This window comes from Sodiomyces alkalinus (assembly GCF_003711515.1).
Source record: "Sodiomyces alkalinus F11 unplaced genomic scaffold SODALscaffold_8, whole genome shotgun sequence".
Classification (NCBI taxonomy): domain Eukaryota; kingdom Fungi; phylum Ascomycota; class Sordariomycetes; order Glomerellales; family Plectosphaerellaceae; genus Sodiomyces; species Sodiomyces alkalinus.
Window position 1 is genome coordinate 922343 of NW_021167086.1, and position 19241 is coordinate 941583.

The window sequence follows — 19241 nt, forward strand, 5'->3', positions numbered from 1 at the left end:
AAAAAAAAATCCCCGTCCCGAAGCGCAGCTACGGGACCGTCAAGATCACCACACGCGTCGAACGCTCCTACTCCAACCGGCGACGCATCCAGGTCCTCGAATTCCTCGAGCTCCATCGTATCCCCATCACCCACACTCCGGCTCCGGGCAGGCCGCCTCTACGGGAACGAGAACGGGATATCGGGGAGTCGGGGAGGAGAGAAGCGTCGTCGCCCCAGGGTACCGACGACCGACCTATCTTGAAGCTAGCAAGTATTTCATGGTCCCGGAGTCGACAATAGAGAGCTGGTGGAATAGGAAGCACAAGATATTGGGAATTACGGGAAGCGGTTCTGCTGCTTCGCAGACGCAGAGGCCGATGTCCGATTTGGGTCGCGCCGGGGAAGGGAGGGGGGGGGGCACATGGCGATATCGGAAGCTTCCACAGTATCGGGTGCAGCCACAGCGTCATAATCAACGCGAATGCCCCCCTCTCGAGAGTTCCTACAGCATTATCCTCCGATGCATTACCTATCGTCCCATCGGATTAACTTCTCTGTTAAGCCAGTTTTCACCCAGTTTTCACCCTGAAGGAGTGCCCACTGTTTAACTAACTATTTTCCTTTCTTTTTTCTTTCCTCGTCGATTGCTACCCCTAGACTGAGTGGCTGTGGTTGTTTGAAACTTCCCGAGGAGGGGGTTGATAACACCAAACGTACGGTCACAGCGTCCGTCTCCTTCGTCTTTCACCTCTCCACCCGCTATCATTAGGCACATCCATCACCTATCTAATTATCTTGAAGCTCTGGTTTCTGATCAACTTCTCGCGCGCCTCTCCCCACTGTAACCTCATTTCTTTTGTCCCAGCGTGTAACCCTTATCTCTACCTCACCCCTATCTTCCTCTCCTCCTCCTTCACACCTCGCATTGTCACAGGAGATGAGATAGGAAACGCCTCTACTCCATAGTCAATGTGACCTACCCTGCTTCCATTCGTCACGCCATCTGCCCGATACTCGAGATCGTCATATCTTACGAAATAAAATTTAATTATTTACTCCCTCTTATCTATTGTCCCCTATGCCTTGGATCATACAGTTACTGTACCAACCCCCCTTCTCCCCCTTCTTTGAATAGTCAGACACATATCCGTTTGTGGGCGGGACATCGCCGAAAGCGAACATGGGTTGTTGCCTATCACCTGAAAAGTACTCTCACAGCTCTAAGCCCAAGTAATGCGGATGGCTAAAGAATATGGGTTGCGTCGGGAGAGCTACCTAGTTCGGCAGTCCGTCCGCATATTGCCGACTATCTCCGAACACCTGATTTACCCGCCCGTCAACTCGGGCCCTGAAATGGATGATAGTTCCTGCATACCTGCCGTTTAACACAACCCCACCAATTCCTAGCTGTCGGGACAATCCTCCACGTGAGCTTAGCCGAGCCGTGACGTCGTACGGTGTGTCGATGGTCGTAGAGCCAACAGAGCCAGCATGAAAGCTTCCGCCCGTCTCGTTATCCATCATGTCCCCTCTCGCGCCGGCTAATGTGATTCTACTCTTTCCCCATCTCTCTCTTACACCACGCCAAACTCGGATGGCCTTCCATGGTGGGAAACCTTGGGCCGGCCGTTCGTTGGTCAACCCGCCATGGCGCCTTTGGGCAGGACAACCCAATACCCGCCACACGAACAGCGCCTCTGCTGGGACATGACGAACATGAAGCCTGCCCGCACACCAGCCACATCCTCCATGACCGCAGCGCACCGCACACACCTCCTCCACTGCGGCGTGGCATCCTTGGACGCCTCGTCTCCCTTGCCCTCTTGATGGTTCAGCCCTTGTTGCGACGGAGCAGGTGTAGGAGAAGGAGGCGTTGTTAGGCTGGCGGGCGGCGTGATCTCGACGCGCCGGAACACGTCCACGTACCGCCGGGCAGCTCGCCGGGCCTCCAACGTCCGCTTCGAGTCCTGTATCTCGAGGAGGCTGAAATCCGCGAAGAAGAGCTTGGCCGGGTCGGTCTGGGTCTTGAGGGCGGGGAGGTCCTGGGTGAAGAACTTGCGCAATACGGGGAGGAAGGGCGGCGGCGGCTGGCCGCTCAGTAGTATGTTCAACTCGGCGTGAAACTGTGCGCTCTTAATCTGGGCCTCCATGTGTTTCTGCTCCGGTGCATTCCCGCCTTCCTTCTTGTGGTGCTGCGCCGCCAGGCTGGCGAAGGCCGACTGGTACGAGACCCGGACGTCGCTAGTGAACGTGTTGAGGAGCCGTTCAACCTCCTGGACCTTGACGAGACTGCTGGACGTGATCTGGTGCAACTTCTGGTATGCCCTGTGGAGCTCGTGGGGGAGCTTGGAGTGGCTGGACGGATCGTTGGCGTTTTGTATGGCAGCCCGGCGGTCGTAGAACTCGATGGCCTTGTTGGAAAGGGCTTCCATGTGGAGCACGCGGCGGCAGACTGACGACAAGAACCCGCGGGAGGAGGAGCATAGGAGAAGTTGAAGGGCCGGGTTGGATTGTGACTGAATGTAGGACGAGACCTCGTTGAAGCGTGACGGTTGGAGGAGGTCCATGAATTGGGGTTCCTGGAGAAGGGAGTAGAGAGAGTCGACGAGGTAGGAGATCACGTCGAGAGACCACTTCACGCAACCGCTCAGGGCGTCGACGACCTCATGTTCATCCAGGGGGCTCAGTTTCTCACGCATGTTGCTTGGCGTGTTGATGGCGAACGTGATGAGGATGATGGTGTTCCTAATATTGAGCGACAAGAGCGCGAACTTGCCGCTGAAAGACCGCGGTTTGAATTCCCCTCGAAAACCCATGTGATTGATGATGCTCAAGCACAGCTGCAGCGAGTGATTCCGCACGGGGTTGTCGTTCTGGGTTTCTTCCGAGTAGTCGACAGGGACTTTGAGCATTCGTACGATTTCATTGACCCAGTCCCGGGTAAAGTCTTTTTGAGGCACGACATGATTTAGCGATAGCCGAGACGGACGATGTCGCCACGTAGCGTACTTACTCTTCTTTTCGGCGTATGGCCTTGCCACGGCGAGAATATCATCGCAATTAACATGGTAGAAAGTAGCCGCGGATGCTGCCACGGTCAGCGCCGCGATGACGGCGGCGTACGTAGCTGGTTCTGATGTGTGAGTACAGGTACTGTCAAACAAATCTAGATTGTTATTTGGACCTACCATCCTGGTTCGAGTCACCGATATTATCCATGGGATAATGGAGCCTGTTCCACTTGACGCGACCGTCTTCGAGCATTTGGGCGACAGAACAGTTTGTTGGTGACAGGGCTGCCTGTAAGCCTGCAGAAACTGTCAGTTTACCTACCACTAAGGCGGCGAGAAGGGTGTGTTGACGAACAGGGCGATTCTTCCGCGAACGTGAGGCCCGCTTGATGAAGGGTCATGACCCTGTCTAGATTGGTCTCGTTATACGTCTCCTGCAACGTAAACCTGTCTCGGTACTCGATAGACCCGTCGCTAAAAGCTAGACAGAGGCGTTTCCCGAAGTTTATGGTGTGCATGCCGATGAGGATTTTATTGTTGATGATAATTGGATCGAGTTTCTGAAGGCAGTTCGGGTCCTAGACAGAAGGGGGGTAATAAAAATAAGAATGAGCATTCTTAAGCCAACCCACTCGGAAGACAGAGGCTTACCTTGTCTGCCGGCGTCGTGTCGTGATTTGTGCGACTGCTCATTTGTTCAAACGCAGGATGTAAGGCGGGAGGCGGCTCATGGGTCAGTTCCCACCGATCGATGATAGTTTGCGTCTCTTGGTAAGGAGCGTTGAGCGCGGGTAGGTAAGTGCGGACGACGAGAACATTAATGGGAGCCCATGGCTGACCGGGGCTGTCCATTTGAGAAGGTAGGAGTTCGATGTGGGATAGCTGCGTCATGAAGGGATCGCAAGGGGTAACTCCAGAAAGCCCAGGCATCCAGGTAGACACAGCGAGGTGCTTAGCATGCATGGTCGGGTTCAGAGGCTGCGCTCCGGGAGGTACCTTGCCGTCCGACTGAGGGATGCCCCACGATATTGTCACACGCAGTAACCGGAGCTGCCTCGAAGCCGTGGCTAGGGCGATGAATATCTGATCTAAAGTAGACGAAGAAGTAGACAGAGGTTAGACAAATGGATACGGTGACTAAAGGAAGGAAAAGGAACATCCTTACTCCTGTCGCTATGTAATGACGCATGGGTGATGAGGTCGTCGGACGAACTGAGGCTCTCCAGTTCCATGGTGGTTTCTTCAAACCTGTTACTGCCACTCTGCATCCAATAAAGTCTCAGAAGACCGTTGGCAGTAACACAAAGAAGAGCACTCCTAGTGGGATTCGGGTGCCATGGGCCAAAGGCGTGCACAAAAGAGCTTTCGTAGCGATATCCAGTGGCATCTTTCACCGCTGGGCCATGCACCACATGATACTAATTTTGGACGTCAGTTGAAAACAACAAAAAAGTCGGCCCGAGACAATCGAGAGGCCAAGTCAATAGAAATCAGCAGGGACTCGTAAAAACTCACGTTCTTGTGCTGTGAGGCAAGGTTAAGCCAGAAGCAGCCGACGACGGCGTGGAGGTCATCGACGTGGTCGTCGTCCCACTTGCGCGTAGGATAGGGGCGATTGAGAGCGCCGGTGAAGGCGACGATGGCAACACGACCGGTGGCATCGATTACGGCGAGCTCGTGGGCGGCGGTGGGGGCCCAAGCCAGGTGAACGATGGGGTTGGAGGAGGTGGCGGTGATGAGGTCGATGGTGGTGGGTTCGCTGAGGGCCCAAGAGCCGTCTGCTGGGTCGGCACGCGGGACCCTCGCCTGAACGGATTTTCCGTCGGGGGAGATGGAGGCAATGACGCCCGATTTCGACCAAGCAATGGCCCTGGAAAGATGTCGGTTGTCAGAAACTCATCGATCATCTCATGAAGGGGGAGTAAAAAAGGAGGCAAAAAGTACTGGCAGCAACCCCGGGTCCGGAGATCATCCACACGTTGATAGAGCTGCTTGCTCGGTGTGCGGGCATTCGAGAGCGATAGACCAACACCTTCGCCAAAGAGGTCGTCGACGTCGAGCTGGTCGACTTGCATGGGTCCATTCATGCTGCTGCTGTCAAGCATGAGCGGCATCTTCGTGGCTTCGGTCATGGGATGGCGAGGGGAATCGAGTGTTGTCGTCATATAAGGTCGGCGCAGGGATTCGCCGGATGCTGCATATATGTTCTATTGCGGAGAGGTGTAATGTGTCGTGATTATGGTAAAGTTGCCGATGAGACATCTGCATTTACCAACACCTTTTTATTTCCCCTTTTATCACAGCCCCATCTCGAGTGTTGAGTCCGTCAAGGTCGAAAGGGAGATGAAGAGGAGAGGAAGGGATGAAAAGACATCCAACCCGCTGGCCGGACTACATTAATAAAAGTAGACGTATGGATGTAGAGTCGAGAGCTTTTGCAAACAACTTATTTAAGTACAATAAGAGAATGCTTGGCTGTGGGCGTAGGGATTCAAGTTCAGGACGTTCAGTTGGGATTTCAAGACTCTTAGAGTCGAGGCGAGAGGAAGGGACAATTGGAAGACAGTGCGTCTAGCTCCAAGTATCCACACTACCTAGCTACGGAGGTACAACGTAGGTGAGTAGTCACCAAAGACACAGCCACTTGTGGCTGGTGTGGCAGGAAAGCAGACCAACGAATAGGATTGGAGGGTATGATCAGGGATGATCAACATGCCTTGCATCCGTAGCCGGGCAACGCATATGTAACCCCAGTCTCGCCAATCGTCATCAACGGGTCCTGGCTTCTGTCTCAGCCGCTTTTTCTTTGTTGTCTTATTACCAGATCTCCTTGTATTACTCCGGACAAAATACTTTGTACAAAAAAAGAAGAGAAAAAAAAAAAAAAAAAAAACCTCCCACAGGGGCAAGCTTCTTGCTTTGAACATGCAATAGATCAGCCTTCGTCGAGGACGTATGGATGCAAAGTTGTATGACCAGGACAATCAGGATAATACCAGATGCTCCCTGGGTTCGGATACTTCTCCGCGTAAAGATACTTTGAACCAAATGTTATGAGCTTCAAGTGATATTTGGAAGATTTTTTTTTTTTCACTAAGGTACGGCGTCGTCTAGTACCTCATAGGCAGGCACTTTGTAATTACATACCTGGTAGCATACAGGGCAAAAATGGAGAGGGAAATGGACATTGTTTTGCCCTGGGGTCGGTGCTAGATTACCTGGATCATGTGGTTCGACGTGTTAGACCCTTGTTCGATAATCACACAAATACTAAGGTAGTATTGGTACTTACTGATAGACCCCAAATCCGTGAAGATACTTTACTCCGATACAGAAGCCCAAGCCAGTACAAACATAGACCCTGCAAATACGGGGAGCAACGTCACGAATGGATGTAGCTTGTATGTATATTCTCCATTTGGTTACCACCCTCTGAGATCCCCCCTGAGATATTTCGTCTGGACTTTGTTGTTTTCCCTCCCCATATCATCTGGCCCCCAGGAACATCAACCTCCACCGCCTCCCATCCAGCTCCCAACGACACATTTTCCAACTTCCAACACCACCCATAAAATAACAGACCACATTGCTGCTTCATCTTTAAACTTCCGCCACATTTTGCTCTTTCTTTCTTTATCTTTATAGGACCTTCTTGAATAAGGTAACGACGAACAACCTTCAAAGACAACAAGCAACACACAAAAAGACAAACGAAAACGAAAAGACCATTCCGCTCGAACAACGAGCGAACAACGAGCGAACAACGAACTTTCTTCTTAACAACCGACCACACCGACGACTTTACCACCTAATTTGCCATGATATCCCCTCCCTGATTTAATCCCGCGCCTTGTGGATTGAATTGGCCACTTCAATCCACTCCTACAAATGCTCAACCTCGTATTCCAAGCCCCCAGTTAGAGGTGCCCTCCGTTCTTCGTCCTACAGAACTTTTCTAATTTCCCTCGGTCGCCAATTCCACCCAACCCGAAAAGACAAGGCTGCCCGAAGACAAAACCAAAATTGAAACGGGAACACCAAAACCTGTGTCTATACACCATTTTATAGCCACTGCAAGTCCAACCAGCATGGACTTCCAGCAACGCCAGCTTGGCGATTCACTCCGGAGCGAGATCGCAGCCACACCCTCGGCCACGGATTTCTCCTCGTCGCCCGACTTGTTTGCCGCAAATCGGCATTCCCTACCTTCGTCCCCTCTCTCCGAACTCTCCAAATCGCCTTCTCTACCTGCCTCACCTATCGTCACTCGAGACGCCTGCAAGGACCCTTGTCGCTACCCTTCGCCTTCATCATCCTCGCCTTTATCCCCTCCTGCCATGTCTTCGGGATCCCAATCGCCTGCCCACGTCGCTGTCGATGTCACCTCCGATTCCATCAGCGTCAATACCAAAGCGATCCCCAACGAACGTCCGGAACCCCCCGCGAAACGTCGCCGCATCGCTGGCCCTAAAGAGCGCACCACCGAGTACCTCGATCTCGAACGCGTAAGGAGGGATCATGGGTTCGACGAGAGGAGCCAGCGCAATCTCGATCGCCTGGTCGGCGTCTTGCGCAAACAGAAAAAAGTCGTCATTATCGCAGGTGCCGGTATCTCCGTCTCGGCAGGCATTCCCGATTTCCGATCCAAGGAGGGACTCTTCGCCTCCCTACCAAAAGACCACAAGGTGAAGGGATCGGGAAAGCACCTCTTCGACGCTTCGGTGTACAAACACGATTCCACCACGGAGAAATTTCACAAGATGGTCTGCGACCTAGTCGGCATGGTCAAGTCCGCCGAGCCGACGCTCTTCCACCATATGCTCGCCTCGCTCGCCGCAGAGGGCCGCCTCACGCGTCTCTACACACAGAACGTTGACTGCATCGATGCCAACCTACCCCCTCTGGCCACCAACGTGCCCTTGAACCCGAAGGGTCCCTGGCCGAAGACCATCCAGCTCCACGGCAGCGTCGAACAGATGGTTTGCTCCAAGTGCGGTACCATCCGGCCCCTTGCGCCAGAGCTCTTCGACAGCCACGAGCCCCCGCTGTGCGACGAGTGCAAGACGTTGGACGCCGTTCGTACTACTTACGGTGGTAAGCGGAGCCACGGAATCGGCCGCCTGCGGCCTCGAATGGTGCTGTACAACGAGTACAACCCGGACGAAGAAGCCATCGGCAACGTCTCGAGCGCCGACCTCAAAGGCCGCCCCGATGCCGTCATCGTCGTCGGCACCAGCCTGAAGATCCCCGGCGTCCGGCGCCTCGTCAGGGAGCTGTGCCAGGCCACCCGGAGCAAACGCGGGGGCTTCACCGCCTGGATCAACGTCGACTCGGAGCCTCAACACAACGATTTCAAAGACTGCTGGGATATGGTGGTGCGTGCCAAGGCCGACGACATTGCGCATTTCGCCCAACTGCCCCGGTGGGACGAGCCCGCCGTCGACGGAAACGCCATTTTGCTGAGCGAAGAGGACGAGGAGCTGCGGGAGCAGTGGCTGCGTCGTAATAGGTTCGAGGTCCAACTGGGCCGTTCGTCCCAGGAGCCGCAGTCGTCGTCGTCGTCCCCGCAGTCCAAGATCGAGGTCGTGCTCAAGAGCGGCGTCGACAAGGTCCAGGGCATCCCTACGCCGACCGCCAGTCCGAGGATGCGCCCGTCCTTGCCCGACCAAAAGCAGCAGCCCAGGGGCAAACAGAGCAAACTGTCCTTTGGGAGGAAACCCCTTCCGGACTCGAGCGGCGGCGGCGACGCGACCACCAAAAAGCGCAAGAAGTCGACGGCCAGCAAACCCGCCAAGCGCACCAAGACGGCGGCCGCTGCTCCGCCGCAGAAGAACACGGTCACGAAGGCTTTCCGATCCGTCAAAATGGGCGCCGTTGCTATTCCATTGGAAGAGAAACCCAACGGTCCCGCCGACCCCATCAAGATCGAAGACTCTACTTCTGGGAAGCCAATATCCTCCCGCTCCTCTCCCTGTATCGGCGTGTCCACGGCGACCTGTAAGGGTAGCATTGTGGCTGCTGGTTCCGAACGTCCTACGACCCCGACACACAACTGCGCATCCATTGAGGATACAGAGAATACCATTTCCCCGACCTCGAAGCCTCGGGGGATGGAAAGGCTGGTAGATTAAGGCGGTCTGTGTCTCGGCACCTGTCGCAATTCCAAAGCGACGTATTACATGTAATTTTTTGCCTCTGAGTGGTGGCGGCCCAGCCACGCTCAGAAGATGAACATACATAGAAGTATGTAGCAATTGCTTTTGCATCTGCTTTTTTATATATATATATAACACATCACCGCAACCCCCTACAGCTTTCGGTAGTTTTTGGGAATTGGGATTTGAGTTGGCACACCTCCAGCATGTCGTTTGCAAACCCCGCCACGGTTTCTGGTCTATATCCTAGGGAACTCGAGTTAGAGAATGGGAAGGGTTGCGTTGTTGGAGTGACACGTGACACTCTGGACTTTGGGGTACAGATGGAGTAGTGATGGAGTAAGGCGAATTCGTTATGTAACTTAGTCGGGGCTGGAGTTCTTACGGAGTATTACTCCTTCAGTCCTTTGCCTCCAAGGCAGGGGGGAGAGACTCTTGGGGCATTAGGATTCCTATTAAACAACGGGGGAACGGACGCCTTCTTTGTCTGTATAATACCTAGAAAGAATTTGGTTACCTCAAAATTCCGTCACTTGTGCAGACATGAGCGTAGACACACACATGTTGATGTCTCGAGTCCTAGAATAAGCAGGAATAGAAATGATCTATTTCCACACGAGCCATCGAATCAGTGGTTCAATCTCAAATATGCTAGGGATGTTACAGGAATTTCGGGTTTATTGCTGTTCTGTATGGCGCATCTCCGTCTATAACACAGGCTTCATCGGGCGCCAGGGCAACTGTTTGTTGCTCTCCAAACCACGGCGGCCTCATGTGTATAAGCCCCTCGGCCCGCCCATTCGCAGAGGTGGTATGATCCCTCTGGACAAGAAGAAAGAAGTAAATAATGAAAAAAAGGCTCTACCAGGAAAACGGAACACACCCGACTCTTCCCCACCCAAGCTTGACCAAGTCCCAACCCAGCATCCATCCCCCCCCCAATGCACACGCGGCTAGAACCAACGACGAGGCTACCACGTCATGTGACATTTGGAAGACCATCCAGGCCAGCCCTGTCCAGCAGCCTTTCCCGTCAGGGCCCAACAGAGTACGACCAGAAAAAGCCAAAACAAAACGCACTTAAATATCCGACCCATCATTAAAACAAACCGCTATCTCCATCCATAGCGGGAGCCTGGCCGACACAAGATGCCAAAATTCTGCCAACTCCTGAAAAAACAAGAGGTTTCTCGTCCTGTAAGCCATGCCATGCCATGCCGGGCTGGGGGGTGTATGTACTTGTATCAAAAAGGTTGTTCCCTCTGCTCTCTCTCACGAAGTATTCAGGCCCGCCACCGTCCCACGCTCGTTTTTTTTTGTTGACCGGAACGCCTCGCCCATGCAAAACAATCAATGTGGGATATCACCTGCCCTCCGGGCTTGTATTCTGGGAAGCCTGCGGGAACACTGCCCTGCCTGGCCTAATTTAGTTGGTGGGCGTGCCGTTAGCAGCGGCCTTCGCTGCCTGTTCCTGCTGTAACTTCCTCTCCCTGTCTCGAATGGTCCTGTATAAATAGCTGAGCCGGTCGGCCGTGACGGGATTGCTCGTACTGTCGACTGGCCATAGATTTGCCAAGAATTCCCTGCAAGAGACAAAGGTCAGTATGTTACCCTCTTTGATACGGGAAAAGCAAACCGAGGAAAAAGAAAGAAAGAAAAAAAGAATCATACCAGAAACGGTTCTTAAGTGATACATCGGAATCTCGGACAAACTCGCGGTCTAAAAAGTCGCCGATAATGACGAGTTCTGCACCAAAGATCTTGGCACGTTCCTTGCTGGATCGGACTTTATCCTTGGTAGTGCCGAGGATCTTCTCAAAGTTTTCGCGCACGGGTTTCAGAAGATACCAGAGCATCGCGTCGGGATCCTTCTCCCTCTGTTCGCTGCTGTCGCCCATGCGACGGAGCTCGGCCAAGCGGGCTAGCGCCTGATTCCGGCGTTCGCGCTCTTCTTGATTCCCCTGACTGTCACGACGATCCTCCTTGGGACGCGCGTCATCAGCACGCCGATGCTTATGGCTGCTGCTCCGATCGTCGTCGTCACGATGCCGTCTCTTCTCCGGCCTGGGGGACGCTCGGCTGTCGCTATAGCTCCTCGCGCGGCGATCATCATCCGTCCGTCGATGCTTGGGAATACGACCCTCGTCATATCCCGAATGCTTTCGCTTAGAATCCGGTCTCGGTGTGCCCCGCTCGTCAGCGTTGCTTCGTGACTGGTGATGGTCGCGCTCTCTGTCTCGATTATGAGAGCTCTTCTTCGTGGCCGGAGCGCCGGGAGAAGCCGCAGCGCTACCCTCCATACTCCGGCGGTGTCCGTTCGACATGTGCTTCTTGTTGTTCCGATGGTGGTTCTCCACTGCCTTCTGGGCAGCCGCGTCTGCGGAGTACTTGGATTGCAAGACGGAAAGCAGGTATTCGGAACGACGAACAAGATGGACGGCGCCGGGGGAGTTGATGCCCTTGTCAGTCGCCTTGCTTCGCTCCTCCTTCTTCTCGACACGGTGCTCCTCTAGGAATAACTTGTCCTGCAGTTCTAGCTCGGGATCATCCCGGACCTGCGTCCAAGCTCCGAACCCGTAGCGGTTGAGACCGACAAGGAGCATGGCATCTTCCTTGGCGCCCCATTCACAGGAGTAGTGCGCTGCCTTGGACGCGTCCGGAAGGCGAAACTTTTTCCAGTCGTCGCTCTTTTGCAGCACCTGGCGGAGCAAACGAAGCTGCTTCGGCCGCTCTATGGCCGTCTCGGCATTCATCTTGCGAACCTCGCCAAAGTCGACCAGCACTGCCTTCTTGTCCTTTTTCGTGAGTGTCTTGCCGAGCTTCCGCTCGTCCTCCCGTAGTCTGGCATTATTCTCCTCGAGGGCCCGGTCGCACGCTTTGACAAAGTCGTCAATGATGGACTTTAGGAAATCGCGGTCCCTATCGCTCAGGCGCGCCTCCTGGACGATTTCGTCGCCCCGGTCCTCCACGGCGCCGAACCTGAAGAAAGCTTTGAGGAGATTCCTCGTTTCCTTCTCGGTCAGAGGCCGGCGAGGATCTGACAACAACGCACGTTTCTCCTCTTCTTCCTTGCGCAGCTGCTCCTCTCTTTGCCGCTTCTTCGCCAGGCGGTCGGCGCGCTCGGACTCTGTGTCGCGGTGTTTCGTGGCCGCCCGGCGAGGTGCGCTTTCGGCAGCAACCTTGGCCAGGTAGTCGTCGTGCTGTTTCTTTTCGTCCTCACGCTTGATGTTGGCCAGTTCCTCGGCGGGAATGATTTGGTCCCAGTCAAGGTTAAGGTCATCGACCTTGACGTCTGTGTACTGCATGAAGTTGTCCCAGTCGATACCACCGCTGCTGAGATTGATCTTGTCGTCAACCTTCGTTTTCGTGACTTCGGCATTCTCCAATATCGAGTCGATGTCGAGCTGCTCCAAACGTTCCTGGTTTCCAACCTGCTCGAACATCTTTTGGGAACGCATTTTGAGAACCCACTGAATGTCCTCCGCCGAGTTCGGGCCATCCATCCTCAAGCCCTTCTTACTAAACTCTTCTCGGAATGCCTTGCCATCATCGGTGACACCAGCCTGGATTGTGAGATATTCCAGAAGGAGCTTGTTGCGTGCTCGTTCGAGCACTTCCTCCTCGACCGTTTCTTTGGAAACCAGCCGGTAGATGCTGACGGGCTTCTTCTGACCAATACGGTGAGCCCGACCCATGGCTTGCAAGTCGGCCTGCGGATTCCAATCCGAGTCGAAGATGATGACGGTATCGGCCGTCATGAGGTTGATGCCCAGGCCACCCGCACGGGTAGACAGGAGAAAGCAAAAGTCGTCGCTGTCTTCGGCGTTGAAATGATTGATTGCCATGCGACGTGGGCCGGCCGCGATGGTGCCATCTAGGCGTTGGAACTTGTAGCCTCTGAGGGCGAGATAGTCGCCGAGGATGTCCAGCATTTTGACCATCTGGCTGAAGACGAGGACGCGATGGCCGTCCTTCTTCAGCTTCGTCAGCAGCTGATCGAGAAGCATCATTTTACCACTGCTCGTGATCAATCCCTTGATCTGGTCTTCGCGACGCGTACTGCCAGCCAGAACCCGGTCTTCGGCGCCGGGAAACATATAAGGGTGGTTGCTGACTTTCTTGAGCTCCATCATGATGTTCAACAGAGAGCTCTTCTGACCGGTCGCGTCCGAGAGGGCAGCATAGTTCCGAGTCAGAATGTTTTTGTAGTAGTCTAGTTGAACGTCGGACAACTCGACACGGATGATCTTCTCGGTCTTGGGCGGAAGATCAGACTCGACCGTCTCCTTTGTACGTCGAAGGATGTACGGAGCAATCGACTTGTGCAGCTCTTGCAACTTTTCCTGCGTATCGTTACCGGAAAGATTCTCCAGGTCTTCGTCTATCACGACGCGGCCTGGATTCAGGAAGTCCATCAGGGCCGACAGCTCGGCCAGGTTGTTCTGAATCGGGGTTCCGGTGATCAAGACCTTGGAAGGGACACCGAAGCTCACAAGCTTGGCGTAGAGCTGCGATTCGCGGTTCTTCAGACGGTGCGCCTCGTCCACGAGAAGTGATTGCCACTTGATGGTTTGGAGAAAGGCCCAATCTTGAAGGATCATCTCATACGAGGTGATCAGGGCGTTGAACTTGGGCTTCTTCGGATTGCCGTTGATCAACAACTCATTCTCTCGGATCGTCTGCCGCGCTGTTTCGTTGCCCAAGTAGACGACGTAGTTTATGTCGGGCGACCAGTGGTCAAACGTATCACCCCACGCAGGGATAACACTGAGCGGAGCAACAATGAGAAATGGGCCTTCTTGGCCACGGCAGTTACGAAGCCAACTGAGAAACGAGACGCTCTGCACGGTTTTGCCCAAGCCCATTTCGTCAGCTAGGATGACGTTGTTCGCACGGGTCCAGTTGAGGCAAAGGAAGTTGAGGCCTCTGAGCTGAAAGCTTCGCAACTCGCCGCCCTGGATGTACTCGGGTTGCGACTCGAGCTTGGTCATCCGGCTTCGAGTATCCGGATTCGTTTCCTTCCGGTCAGAGACCCACTGACGGGAGGAGCGGTCCAGGAACTGATCTATCTTCTCCTGGAAGTCTTGGCTGATGGCGGAGGCGGCCTCCCAGGTGCACTCGTCATAGTAGCAGCCTTTCCACTTGATGAGATACTCGGTCTCCTCCTCGCCATCTCGGACAGCGACGACTCTGTCTACCTTGGTGTAGTCCGCGAGGGCCTCTTCAGCACGCTCACGGTCAAGGAAGAACTGCTCCTTCGTCTCTGGCGGCACATCGTATCCGAAGCGGATATATAGCTCGTTCTCAACAACCACCCTGTAATAGTTCTCCACTTTCCTGTAGCCACGTGTGTTGCGTAGAGTGTCAAGGTCCTCCCACGTATCGTGTAGATGAGATCTGCCCTGCCATTTGATGAAGTACTCGAAGTCATTTCGAGTAACGTTCTCGTCAAGTTCGAGGTCGTCTTTCAGCCGGTGCCGCAGCACCTTGTCGATGTAGGGAGAGTTATCTACCTCCGTATAGTAGTATTGAGCGGGCTCTTCGTCTTCCTCTTCGGCATCGCTTTCTTCGTAGGCGCCTTGCTGAATCTGGGCGGCTCGACGGCTCGACCAACGCTTCTCGACGAGAAGCGACGATGGTTCGGCTTCCCGTTGACGACGGGCCTTCTTTCGGAAGAGTTTTGCGCGGGCTCCCCCGTAGGTATCCGAGTCGGAATCATTGAAAGACGCTTGTTGCGCGGGTGTAGTACGTTTGGAAGCTTCAGGGAACACTTATGTGTTAGCAGTGGAAGGGGAGGGGACAGTAGGGGGAGGGCCGGTCGAGGTGGAAGGGAATATGCTGGAGCAGAGGAGGTACTCACATCGTTGAGATGTCTCTACGCGACGTCGTTTCGCACCTCTTCGGTTAGCGGGCACAATATCAGAGTCGCTTTCATCGTCTGACTCAATCTAAGGTTATGTCAGTGATAAGAGGCATGGAAGGCGGGGAGGATGGGAGGATGGGAGGATGGGAGGATGGGAGGATGGGAGGATGGGAGGATGGGAGGATGGGAGGATGGGAGGATGGGAGGATGGGAGGATGGGAGGATGGGAGGATGGGAGAACGGGGGGAGGGAAAGGAGCAGAGGGGAGACGCACGATTTTTCGTTGTTGGGTTGGCCGTCCCTATTGGCGAAAATTAGGCATTGAGAAAAATCAAATCAAAGGATACTGAGAGAATCGTACACTTCTCCTCAGGCCATATAGCTCTGGATTGGCCTTGATATAGGCGTCTTCCTCAACGGCAGCCTTACGCTTGGCAGGCCTGGAGGAGCTATTGGAGCTCTTGGAGCTCGACCTCGCGTCACCAGCGCCGTCACTTTGCGCAGTAGCAAGATCATCGTCTGCTTCATCATCCATATCAAAGTCGGCATCATCGGATGCATTGTTCTCATCGGTAGAGCTACTGCTCTCGGCGAAGTCGTGACCGCCGTTCGCGTACACGGTCGAATCTTCCGGGTCGGGGGACGGCGACGCGGCAAGAGAGGCACCGGCATTTTGTGTATCGGAGAGCTCGCTATCGCTCCTGCGGTGATTAACGGGTTGGGGGGAGCTAGAGACCGATCCGGGTGACGGATGGCCATTTGGAGAGCCATCTCGGATCGGGCTAGACATCGTGACGGTGTAAGCCGGGATAGTCTGCTGGATGGAAACCGTGTCAGTAAGGCATGGACGGGCAAAACTTTGCAAACCGTAGGCATTAACAGAGCCAGCAGAATTAAGCGACCGGTAAAGACGAAAAGGGGAGAGAAATAAGTAGACAATTGCCAGCATAGCATCATGAGCGCATCGCGGGATGATATTGATCAAGTCGAGGCTGAGAGATGATGGAATTGCAATTGAACCCGCCGGGCTGGCCAAACGGGCCTCGACAAGACACAACGGCATCCGCGTCGTAGACAACCATCAATTTCATCAAAAATAAATCTTCAGACGGGCTCTAGGGGCCGGCCGGAGGCAGATACCGTGTCGGCCGATGCCAGCTCCGAGATCAAAGTGATGGCCTCGCGACTACAGAGGCGACGACAAGGCAGGGGCCAAGCACGTTAGACATGGGGCAACTTACGATTCATGAAAGGTATGCCCCTAGGCAGAAGTAGCCATGTAGTTTAATTCAAGAAATCTGGGGGGAAAAGTATCACAGGTTCCCTACGATATGGGACACCGGGGGTGTGGTGCGGATTCGGGCCTGGATGGTAAGAGGTGCGTTGGAATATGGGAACATGAGGTAGGTCAGTCGGTCGGTATGGTGGAGGCAGCAGAAAAGAATTGATTAGGTAGGTAGGTAAGGTAGGTAAGGTAGGTAGGTTAGGTTAGGTCGGTACGGAAGTACTGGAAAAGTGGGACAAACGCCTATACCCAACCACCACCACAGTGCTCAAGCCATCGAAAAGAGCGAAACCAATGGCAGGCGCACGTGACTAGTCGTCCGTCATGTCCCAATACACACGGAGTAATGCTCCGTACGGACTTGTCCATACAGTACTAATAATCTCTTTGTACGGTGTGCACGGCGTTACTGGCCTTGCTGAGAACGGCTTTAGAATTTTCGGGATCCGTATCCCGTACACAGTCATACTCGTATTTACTTCGTAGGACAGGCTTTGGTAAGCGGTTGCAATGCTCCCGACTCCGTCTGATAGTCATCCACATCCACATCCACTCCCTTCCCCCCCGTCTCTAAGCAGGCAGGCCCTTGAAACTGTCGTCGCCTCTGAAATAAATCAGCTACGCGCTGACGCTTTGGTCCTTCGTCCCTCGCGCTAGCCGCTCCGCTAGGATAAGACATATATCTCCGGGAATATGCCACCAAGCGTCATTCTCCGCCCAGCTCTTCGTGTCTAGGTCTCTTGGGCTTCTCCACGGCTGAATTCAACGTGGGGAACTCTTGGGGTGTTTGCCCAGTGGGAGAGGTTGCTACCTATGTTCTCTCAGTCTGAATCTGAACATTCAAGATCATTGCCGCTCGTCTCTACATAGCCAAGAAGGACTATTGTTGGGTTGATGTCTGATGAGACTTCAGTTCCTTGTTTATTTCCCAGTATGCCGCGCAGCTGAAGTATAGCTCTCCTGATAATCCCGCTATCATGAAGCTCAGCTAGTCTAATGAGGACGTTCTTCGTATTTTCTCCTGGCCTTCTTTGGCATGGGCCTCTGGCTGATCTGGAGGAGGTCGACATGCAGAAAGTGATACTGTAGTATGACCAGCGGAAAGCTCTCCGACATATTGAGTTGGAATTGTCAAGACGTGCTCAACTAGCGGTCAACCTCACTGTTTGAAGCATCTATACCATCGTACCTAGGCAGACAAGGCCGAGAGGTCATGAACGTTACCTACCTTACCTAAGGGTATCCGCCTCAACTCCAGCTCGCTCGGAATATACCTATTCGCCACACATTCTCTACCGCGGGCGATACCTTAATAATCCATAGGTACCCATGTTTACATGCTATTGCCGTTTGGAATAAAATATTTTTTATTATTCAAAGTATCTCAACTCATAAACTCATAAACTCATAGGGATCGTGTTGATGTACTGGCAACATATGGAGCACCGTTATAAGGTAGACAACGGTCGACTGCAGAGTACCGTAGAAAGGCGGGGCAATTTGCCCACTACCCTACCCCGCCGGGTTTGGGCGATTCACAGACCACTAAAATTTGATGACCAGCTTGCGCCGTTCGATTCATTCGTGGAGGGGTTGGTTGTTTCTTCGGTGTGGACTAAAACCCAAACAACCTGTTTTTTTCTTCTTCATCCTCAACTGCCCCTTCCCCTCCTGCATTTACCCGACATCGAAGGGGGAAAAAGAGAAACCGAGTCCTTCCTCGTCATCATCTCATTTTCTACCGATATATATTTTCTCTTTTCCTTCGCTGTCGAGATCTGCGCTCGAGGCGGCTCATCGACCCCGCCATCGGCATCATTCCATTTTAACCCCGCGGAGGCTGCAGACTGCACAAGATCGCCACCTCGCGCACCTTCAACCATACCGCGTAGTAGATCGTGAAAGGCAATAGCTCAGGAAAAGAACGGAAAAAAAAAAAGGAAGAAAAAAAAAGGAAAACAAGATGGCCGACAAACTCACCCGTGTCGCTATCGTGAACAGCGACAAATGCAAGCCCAAGAAGTGTCGACAGGAATGCAAAAAGTCTTGCCCCGTCGTCCGCTCTGGCAAGCTTTGCATCGAGGTTTCCCCGGAGTCACGCATCGCCTACCTGTCCGAGTCGCTCTGCATCGGTTGCGGTATCTGCCCCAAGAAATGCCCCTTCGGCGCCATCACCATCATCAACCTGCCCACCAATCTGGAGACCCAGGTCACCCATCGTTATTCCGCCAATTCCTTCAAGCTGCATCGTTTGCCCATGCCCCGCCCGGGCAACGTCCTGGGCTTGGTAGGAACAAACGGTATCGGAAAGAGCACGGCACTGAAAATTCTTAGCGGCAAGCTCAAGCCAAACCTCGGAAGGTATGACAATCCTCCTGACTGGGAGGATGTCATCAGGTACTTCCGTGGCTCCGAGCTGCAGAGTGAGTTTTTCTTTTCGCTTATCACCCTCTTCTTCTTCTTCTTCTTCTTTTCATCGCCTTTGATACTGACTTTGTTTGTTTGTCGCCCAGACTACTTTACCAAGCTGCTGGAAGATGATCTCAAGGCTGTCGTCAAGCCCCAGTATGTCGACCAGATTCCCAAGGCCGTCCGGGGCCCGCAAAAGACCGTCAAGGCCTTGATCGATGCCCAGAGCAACATGGACAACAAGGCCGAGGTCTGCGACACTCTGGAGCTCAACCACATCATGGACCGTGAGATCAACCTGCTGTCGGGTGGTGAGCTGCAGCGTTTCGCCATCGGCACCGTCTGTGTCCGCCAGGCCGACGTTTACATGTTCGACGAGCCTTCGTCCTACCTCGACGTCAAGCAGCGTCTGAGCGCCGCCCGTATCATCCGCTCCCTGTTGCGGGATAACGGCTACGTCATCGTCGTTGAGCACGACTTGTCCGTCCTCGATTACCTTTCTGACTACATCTGCGTCCTCTACGGCCGGCCCGCCGT

At 53.8% G+C, this 19241-nt stretch overlaps 4 protein-coding genes across 4 annotated transcripts in view; 2 read left to right on the forward strand and 2 right to left on the reverse strand.

Moving 5' to 3' along the window:
- Nucleotides 1-281, forward strand: part of SODALDRAFT_361784 (hypothetical protein) — a gene marked incomplete at both ends in the record, with an annotated part of 839 nt that extends 558 nt beyond the window's left edge. The window contains one exon of the mRNA XM_028614412.1: nt 29-281. Coding sequence (XP_028464751.1) covers nt 29-281 — 253 coding nt within the window. The remainder of the gene's footprint in view (nt 1-28) is intronic.
- Nucleotides 282-1618: 1337 nt separating this feature from the next.
- SODALDRAFT_281026 (mediator of RNA polymerase II transcription subunit 16) lies at nt 1619-5106 on the reverse strand (the record flags this gene model as incomplete). Its single annotated transcript, XM_028608267.1, has 8 exons — nt 1619-2928; nt 2995-3108; nt 3170-3289; nt 3348-3570; nt 3644-4080; nt 4158-4410; nt 4508-4862; nt 4937-5106. The coding sequence occupies 8 exons, from the start codon at nt 5104-5106 to the stop codon at nt 1619-1621; spliced, it is 2982 nt and encodes a 993-aa protein (XP_028464752.1).
- Nucleotides 5107-7428: 2322 nt separating this feature from the next.
- Nucleotides 7429-9123, forward strand: SODALDRAFT_251674 (DHS-like NAD/FAD-binding domain-containing protein; the record flags this gene model as incomplete). The annotated part of the gene is made up of 1 exon (XM_028607421.1): nt 7429-9123. A coding segment is annotated over one exon (1695 nt), but the record flags the coding sequence as incomplete, so codon positions are not given.
- A 1450-nt stretch (nt 9124-10573) lies between these two features.
- On the reverse strand, nt 10574-15800 carry SODALDRAFT_281589 (SNF2 family domain-containing protein; the record flags this gene model as incomplete). The annotated part of the gene is made up of 5 exons (XM_028608295.1): nt 10574-10730; nt 10819-14905; nt 15008-15095; nt 15285-15311; nt 15372-15800. 5 exons carry the CDS (start codon nt 15798-15800, stop codon nt 10574-10576), a joined length of 4788 nt encoding a protein of 1595 aa, XP_028464754.1.
- Between the last annotated feature and the right edge of the window lie 3441 nt (nt 15801-19241).